At 47.0% G+C, this 8,663-nt stretch overlaps 2 protein-coding genes across 2 annotated transcripts; both read right to left on the reverse strand.

The window, feature by feature from the left end:
* Positions 1-6,970: 6,970 nt before the first annotated feature.
* On the reverse strand, positions 6,971-7,569 carry LOC147958818 (uncharacterized). The gene is made up of 2 exons (XM_087536170.1): positions 7,242-7,569; positions 6,971-7,005 (listed from the first exon to the last, which is right to left on the reverse strand). Exons 1-2 carry the CDS (start codon positions 7,567-7,569, stop codon positions 6,971-6,973), a joined length of 363 nt encoding a protein of 120 aa, XP_087392296.1.
* A 69-nt stretch (positions 7,570-7,638) lies between these two features.
* LOC147958819 (uncharacterized) lies at positions 7,639-8,280 on the reverse strand. Its single transcript, XM_087532318.1, has one exon. It carries the CDS (start codon positions 8,278-8,280, stop codon positions 7,639-7,641), a length of 642 nt encoding a protein of 213 aa, XP_087388444.1.
* Between the last annotated feature and the right edge of the window lie 383 nt (positions 8,281-8,663).

Consider the following 8,663-nt stretch of genomic DNA (forward strand, 5'->3'; position numbering starts at 1 on the left):
GGCGAATCTAGCACCAGGGGCCCAGCCTCCCGGCGGCGCTTCCAGAGAGTGCGCTTTGATGCTGGAGCCTCCTGCCAAGGCACAATACGGTGAGAAGGAGTAGCCATAGGATCCGGCACCACCTCCCTCACGCGATCCACGGCCGCAGTCAAACCCTCCGACGTAGAGGAGAGGCCGAGGCTGGAGACCATGGGGCGCTCCCCATGGCATGAGGAGGAAGCAGAGCGCGGGCTTGCTGCCATGGGCGCAGATCTAGCAGCCGTGATGAAACGAGGAGACGATGACAGAACCCCGGGGTGGCCGCCGTAGCCGGAGTGGCCAACGGTGGGAGAGTGGCTGCCAGAGCCAGAGTGGCTAGCGGTGGGGAGGTGGACGCCGGCGCCGGAGTAGCGCATGGCAGAGAAGGGGAGTGCTAGTGTTTGCTCTCCATCTCTCGTTATCTTAAAGTTCCTACATGTCACTCTTGATTCATTGCATATCCCTGTACACCCCCGGAGGCATTCACATAGAGTCATATTTTGTTCTAAGTATTGAGTTGTAATTCTTGAGTTGTAAGTAAAAAAGAAGTGTGATGATCATCATTATTAGACCAATGTCCCAGTGAGGAAATGATGATGGAGACTATGATTCCCCCACAAGTCGGGATGAGACTCCGGATGAAAAATTAAAAAAAAAAGAAAAGAGGCAAAAAAAGAAGAAGACCCAAATAAAAAAAAAGAGAGAAAAAGAGAGAAGGGACAATGTTACTATCCTTTTTCCAAACTTGTGCTTCAAAGTATCACCATGATCTTCATGATAGAGAGTCTCCTATGTTGTCACTTTCATAAACTAGTGGGAATTTTACATTATAGAACTTGGCCTGTTTATTCCAATGATGGGCTTCCTCAAATTGCCCTAGGTCTTCGTGATCAAGCAAGTTGGATGCACACCCACTTAGTTTCTTTTGTTGAGCTTTCATACACTTATAGCTCTAGTGCATCCGTTGCATGGCAATCCCTACTCACTCACATTGATATCTATTGATGGGAATCTACATAGCCCAGTGATACGCCTAGTTGATGTGAGACTATCTTCTCCTTTTTGTCTTCTCCACAACCACCATTCTATCCCACCATAGTGCTATATCCATGGCTCACGCTCATGTATTGCATGAAAATTGAAAAAGTTTGAGAACATCAAAAGTATGAAATAATTGCTTCGCTTGTCATCGGGGTTGTGCATGATTTAATATTTTGTGTGATGAAGATAGAGCATAGCCAGACTATATGATTTTGTAGGGATAACTTTCTTTAGCCATGTTATTTTGAGAAGACATGATTGCTTAGTTAGTATGCTTGAAGTATTATTATTTCTATGTCAATATTAAACTTTAATCTTGAATCTTTCGGATCTAAACATTCATGCCACAATAAAGAAAAATTACATTGAGAAATTTGTTAGGAAGCAATCCACATCAAAAATTCTATTTTTATCATTTAACAATCTATCCCCCTGGGAGCATGCGCGTAATACTTTGCTTTGATAACTTCTAGATTTTTGCAATATGTATATCAGTTCCTTATGACTAATGTTGAGTCCATGGATTATACGCACTTTCCTTCCTTCCACCATTGCTAGCCTCTCTAATACCGCGGACCTTTCGCCGGTATCATACACCCACCATATACCTTTCTCAAAACAGCCACCATACCTACCTATCATGGCATTTCCATAGTCATTCCGAGATATATTGCCATGCAACTTTCCACCGTTCCGTTTATTATGACACGCTCCATCATCGTCATATTGCTAGCATGATCATGTAGTTGACATCGTATTTGTGGCAAAGCCACCGTTCATAATTCTTTCATACATGTCACTCTTGATTCATTGCATATCCCGGTACACCGCCGGAGGCATTCATATAGAGTCATATTTTGTTCTAAGTATTGAGTTGTAATTGTTGAGTTGTAAGAAAAATAAAAGGTGTGATGATCATCATTTTTAGAGCATTGTCCCAAGTGAGGAAAGGATGATGGAGACTATGATTCCCCCCACAAGTCGGGATGAGACTCCGGATGAAAAAAAAGAGGCCATAAAAAAAGGGGGGAAAGGCCCAAATAAAAAAAGAGAGAGAGAAAAAGAGAGAAGGGACAATGTTACTATCCTTTTACCACACCTGTGCTTCAAAGTAGCACCATGATCTTCATGATAGAGAGTCTCTCATTTTGTCACTTTCATATACTAGTGGGAATTTTTGATTATAGAACTTGGCTTGTATATTCCAATGATGGGCTTCCTCAAAATGCCCTAGGTCTTCGTGAGCAAGCGAGTTGGATGCACACCCACTTAGTTTCTTTTGTTGAGCTTTCATATACTTATAGCTCTAGTGCATCTGTTGCATGGCAATCCCTACTCACTCGCATTGATATCTATTGATGGGAATCTCCATAGCTCGTTGATACGCCTAGTTGATGTGAGGCTATCTTCCCCTCTTTTTGTCTTCTCCACAACCACCATTCTATTCCATATATAGTGCTATATCCATGGCTCACGCTCATGTATGGCGTGAAGATCAAAAAAGTTTTGAAAATGTCAAAAGTATGAAATAATTGCTTGGCTTGTCATCGGGGTTGTGCATGATTTATTATTTTGTGTGATGAAGATAGAGCATAGCCAGACTATATGATTTTGTAGGGATAACTTTCTTTAGCCATGTTATTTTGAGAAGACATGATTGCTTAGTTAGTATGCTTGAAGTATTATTATTTCTATGTCAATATTAAACTTTTATCTTGAATCTTTTGGATCTGAACATTCATGCCACAATAAAGAAAAATTACATTGAGAAATTTGTTAGGAAGCAATCCACATCAAAAATTCTATTTTTATCATTTAACAATCTATCCCCCTGGGAGCATGCGCGTAATACTTTGCTTTGATAACTTCTAGATTTTTGCAATATGTATATCAGTTCCTTATGACTAATGTTGAGTCCATGGATTATACGCACTTTCCTTCCTTCCACCATTGCTAGCCTCTCTAATACCGCGGACCTTTCGCCGGTATCATACACCCACCATATACCTTTCTCAAAACAGCCACCATACCTACCTATCATGGCATTTCCATAGTCATTCCGAGATATATTGCCATGCAACTTTCCACCGTTCCGTTTATTATGACACGCTCCATCATCGTCATATTGCTAGCATGATCATGTAGTTGACATCGTATTTGTGGCAAAGCCACCGTTCATAATTCTTTCATACATGTCACTCTTGATTCATTGCATATCCCGGTACACCGCCGGAGGCATTCATATAGAGTCATATTTTGTTCTAAGTATTGAGTTGTAATTGTTGAGTTGTAAGAAAAATAAAAGGTGTGATGATCATCATTTTTAGAGCATTGTCCCAAGTGAGGAAAGGATGATGGAGACTATGATTCCCCCCACAAGTCGGGATGAGACTCCGGATGAAAAAAAAGAGGCCATAAAAAAAGGGGGGAAAGGCCCAAATAAAAAAAGAGAGAGAGAAAAAGAGAGAAGGGACAATGTTACTATCCTTTTACCACACCTGTGCTTCAAAGTAGCACCATGATCTTCATGATAGAGAGTCTCTCATTTTGTCACTTTCATATACTAGTGGGAATTTTTGATTATAGAACTTGGCTTGTATATTCCAATGATGGGCTTCCTCAAAATGCCCTAGGTCTTCGTGAGCAAGCGAGTTGGATGCACACCCACTTAGTTTCTTTTGTTGAGCTTTCATATACTTATAGCTCTAGTGCATCTGTTGCATGGCAATCCCTACTCACTCGCATTGATATCTATTGATGGGAATCTCCATAGCTCGTTGATACGCCTAGTTGATGTGAGGCTATCTTCCCCTCTTTTTGTCTTCTCCACAACCACCATTCTATTCCATATATAGTGCTATATCCATGGCTCACGCTCATGTATGGCGTGAAGATCAAAAAAGTTTTGAAAATGTCAAAAGTATGAAATAATTGCTTGGCTTGTCATCGGGGTTGTGCATGATTTATTATTTTGTGTGATGAAGATAGAGCATAGCCAGACTATATGATTTTGTAGGGATAACTTTCTTTAGCCATGTTATTTTGAGAAGACATGATTGCTTAGTTAGTATGCTTGAAGTATTATTATTTCTATGTCAATATTAAACTTTTATCTTGAATCTTTTGGATCTGAACATTCATGCCACAATAAAGAAAAATTACATTGAGAAATTTGTTAGGAAGCAATCCACATCAAAAATTCTATTTTTATCATTTACCTACTCGAGGACAAGCAGGAATTAAGCTTGGGGATGCTTGATACGTCTCCAACATATCTATAATTTTTGATTGTTCCATGCTATTATATTATCTGTTTTGGATGTTAATAGGTTTTATATTACACTTTTATATTATTTTTGGGACTAACCTATTAACCGGAGTCCCAGCCCAAATTGTTGTTTTTTTTTGCCTATTTTAGTGTTTCGCAGAAAAGGAATATCAAACAGAGTCCAAACGGAATGAAACCTTCGGGAGCGTTATTGTTGGAACAAACGTTATCCAGGATACTTGGAGTGGACGTCAAGAAACAATCGAGGAGGCCACGAGGCAGGGGGGAGCGCCCACCCCCCTAGGAGCACCCTCCACCCTCGTGGGCCCCTCGTTGCTCCACCGACGTACTTCTTCCTCCTATATATATATCCATATACCCCGCAAGCATCCAGGAGCACCACGAAATCCTATTTCCACCACCGCAACCTTATGTACCCAAAAGATCCCATCTTGGGGTCTTTCCCGGAGCTCCGCCGGAGGGGGCATTGATCACGGAGGGCCTCTACATCAACTCCATGGCCCCTCCGATGATGTGTGAGTAGTTTATTTCAGACCTTGGGGTCCATAGCTGGTAGCTAGATTGCTTCTTCTCTCTCTCTCTGGATCTCAATACAAAGTTCTCCTCGATTCTCTTGGAGATCTATTTGATGTAATCTTCTTTTGCGATGTGTTTGCCGAGATCCAATAAATTGTGGGTTTATGATCAAGTTTATCTATGAACAATATTTGAATCTTCTCTGAATTATTTTATGTATGATTGGTTTATCTTTGATGGTCTCTTTGAATTATCAGTTTGATTTGGCCTACTAGATTGATCTTTCTTGCAATGGGAGAAGTGCTTAGCTTTGGGTTCAATCTTGCGGTGCTCGATCCCTGTGACAGAAAGGGAAACGACACGTATTGTATTATTGCCATCGAGGATAAAAAGATGGGGTTTACATCGTATTGCATGAGTTTATCCCTCTACATCATGTCATCTTGCTTAAGGTGTTACTCTGTTCTTATGAACTTAATACTCTAGATGCATGCTGGATAGCGGTCGATGTGTGGAGTAATAGTAGTAGATGCAGGCAGGAGTCGGTCTACTTGTCACGGACGTGATGCCAATATACATGATCATACCTAGATATTCTCATAATCATTCGCTTTTCTATCAATTTCTCGACAGTAATTTGTTCACCCACCGTAATACTTATGCTATCTTGAGAGAAGCCACTAGTGAAACCTATGGCCCCCGGGTCTATTCTCCATCATATAAGTTTCCAATCTATTTTATTTTGCAATCTTTACTTTCAATCTATATCATAAAAATACCAAAAATATTGATCTTATTATTATTATCTCTATTAGATCACACTCTTGCAAGTGGCCTTGAAGGGATTGACAACCCCTTTATCGCGTTGGTTGCGAGGTTCTTATTTGTTTGTGTAGGTACGAGGTGACTCACATGTGGTCTCCTATTGGATTGATACCTTGGTTCTAAAAAACCGAGGGAAATACTTACGATGCTTTACTGCATCACCCTTTCCTCTTCAAGGGAAAACCAACGCAGTGCTCAAGAGGTAGCAAGGCTGCGGCGACGGGGGCCGCCGATGCGGGGAGCACGGGCAAGGCCGAGCCCAGTGAGTGGTTGGGCGGTTCGCGAGAGGTGGAGGCAGGGGCGAACCGCGCCGCGGGAGACACCAAGGGTGACAGTACCTGCTGAAACGGGAACACTAGCTCATCAAAGTACACATGCCGCGAGGTGAAACCGCAGTGGGACACTGGATCATAGCACCGGTAACCTTTGGTGTTGGGAGGATAACCAAGGAAGATGCAAGGAAGCGACCGGGGAGCGAGTTTGTGAGGAGCAGTTGACGCGGTGCTACGATAACAGAGACACCCAAAGATGCGAAGACCATCATAAGATGAAACTGCATCGAAGAGGAGCCGGTGAGGAGTGTAGTTCCAGCGCGAATGACACGGGCGCATGTTAATAAGGAGGCTGGCGTTCGCGAGCGCGTCCGTCCAGAACCGAGGAGGCACGTAGGAGTGGAAGAGCAATGTAGGACACGGTCATTAAGAGTGCGAATGACGCGCTCGGCACGACCATTCTGCGGTGACGTGTAGAGACAAGTGAGGCGAAATACGGTGTCATGGGACGCAAGAAGATTGCGGATGGCGGCGTTTTCAAACTCCTTGCTGTCATCAGTTTGCAAGGCGAGAATAGGACGACCGAACTGTGTGGTGACATATGAATAAGAAGGCGTGAGTGTGGCAATTGCGTCGGACTTGCGACGGAGAGGGAATGTCCACACATAATGAGAAAAGACATCCAATATCATCAAATAGTGTAAGTAGCCCATGTTGCTCGCAACCGGGGACGTCAACATCACTATGCAATAACTGAAACGGAAAGGTGGAAATGTTTGTAGACTCGCTAAAGGGAAGACGAACGTGCTTGCCAATACGGCAAGCTTCACAAGTGTGGTCGTCAACCTTATTACATGAGAAAGAAAAACTCTGAAGAATCTGACGCATAACGGTGGAGTTGGGATGACTGAGTCGGGCGTGCCAAAGATCGACACTAGCGGCGAAGGCGGCGAGACGGCGGATGGTGGTGGCGCCGGAGGGATGCACCGGGTAAAGCTCGTCCGGGCTATCACATCGGTGGAGTATCATCCGTGTACGGGCGTCCTTCGCAGAAAAGCCGATATCGTCAAATTCAATAGTGATAGAATTCTCACGAGCACGGCCACGAACAGAAACTAGATTAGTGACTAAGTCAGGAGACACAAGAACATTAGAGATATGAACGGGATTAGAAGTAGAGGGAAATGACATATGACCGACATGTGTAATGGGTAGGGAGGAACCGTTACCAACTGTGATGCGAGTGGGAGTATGAACAGGAGTGGCAGACGTGAGGTTACCGGGACGAGCAGTCATATGAGCGGTGGCGCCCGAGTCCATGTACCAGTCACCACCACAACCATAGGAACTCGGTGACGGAGCGGGGTGCAGAGCAGCGAGAAGGGCCGGGTCCCACGGCGGCAGCACCTGAGGAGGGTAAAACCCTCCGTAAGACGGCACGGGGGCGGCGCCGAAGGCCGGCGCGGCGGCAGCGCCGTAGGCGGGCGCGGGCGGGGGCGCGTCACCGTAGCCGCTGTAGGGAGCGGCGTTCTGCGTGGCGAAGAGAGCCTGGTGGCTCGCCGGACGAGGCCCAAGGATGCTCGGAGCGGGAGCCCGAGGGACCGGCATCGAGTACGCGTGGACGACGCTGGTCTACGGGTTGGTGGCGTACGTCCATGGAGGGGTGGCCTGCTGCTACTACTGACTAGCCCCCCCCCCTAACGCCTGTTGCTGCTTGTGGCCGCCCCCGCGGCGGTTGCAGCGGCGCCCGCCGCCGGGCTGCTGGGGGGCAGCGGGAGGGGCGGGAGGCGCAGGGGGAAGTACCCTGGAGGCGCGGGGGTGGCGGCTACTGGGGCGGCCGATGGGGGGGGCACGGGAGGTGCCGGCGGCGAGGGCGTGGTGCTGCACACGCTTCTTGACCCCTTTCATCCGATGCTCCTCCAACCGCAAGTACGCCACGAACTTGGGGAAGGAGGGCTCTGGCATCAAGGTGAGGTTGGAGGCGGCGTTGCCGAAGTCCTTGTTGAGGCCGGCGGTGAGCGTGCTGAGGAGGAGGTCGTCATCAACCTTGGCGCCAATGTCGCAGAGCTCATCCGCCAACATCTTCAGGCGGCGGCAGTTGTCATCAATGGACTGTTCATCCTGGTGACAGTCAAAAAATTCCTGCTGCAAAAAAACACGGCGCTGAAGTTTGTTGTCGGTGAAGAGGCCGTTCAGCTTGACCCACAGGGCGCGGGCGTCGTCGCCGGCGCTCACGACGAACAGGTCCTTGGAGATGGTGGTGAAGAACCACCGGATGATCGTGGCGTCGATCGCGGTCCACTCGGGATCGTCCACCATGGCACGGGAGTCAACGGTGCCGTCCACACGATCCACAAGGTTGTTTTCGTGAAAAGGAGCGAGAAGTACGTCTTCCACGCGAAGTACATGGAGGTGGAGGTGTCGAGGACGACGGGGACGCGTGCGTGGACGTTGATGTCGCGGATTTCAGCAGGGTCGACGGCAAATGGGTTGGAGTAGGTGGAGGCGTTGGACAACATGGCGGCGAGGGGTTGTGGAAGGAAGCGGCGCGGCTGTGGTAGGGCGGCGCGGCGGTGGGAGAGGCGCGGCGGGGAGGAGAGGACGAGCTGGGAGGCGCGCGTGGAGAGGGGTGGCGGCGGCAGCTCGCGGCGGCGGCGGCGGCCCGAGGTGGCAGCGGCTAGGGTTTGCTGAAGCGGGAGGAT

The sequence above is a fragment of the Triticum urartu genome, chromosome 7A (genome assembly GCF_056163025.1).
Source record: "Triticum urartu cultivar PI428250 chromosome 7A, HENAU_Tu73, whole genome shotgun sequence".
NCBI classification, from domain to species: Eukaryota; Viridiplantae; Streptophyta; class Magnoliopsida; order Poales; family Poaceae; genus Triticum; species Triticum urartu.

Bases quoted from the DNA above. Each gene is read 5' to 3' on its own strand.
- LOC147958818 (XM_087536170.1), bottom strand. From the start codon at position 7,569: ATGCCGGTCCCTCGGGCTCCCGCTCCGAGCATCCTTGGGCCTCGTCCG. The intron at 7,006-7,241 runs GTAACCTCACGT...TTTTCTGCGAAG, and splicing joins TCATATGACTGCTCGTCCCG to GACGCCCGTACACGGATGAT.
- LOC147958819 (XM_087532318.1), bottom strand. From the start codon at position 8,280: ATGGTGGACGATCCCGAGTGGACCGCGATCGACGCCACGATCATCCGG.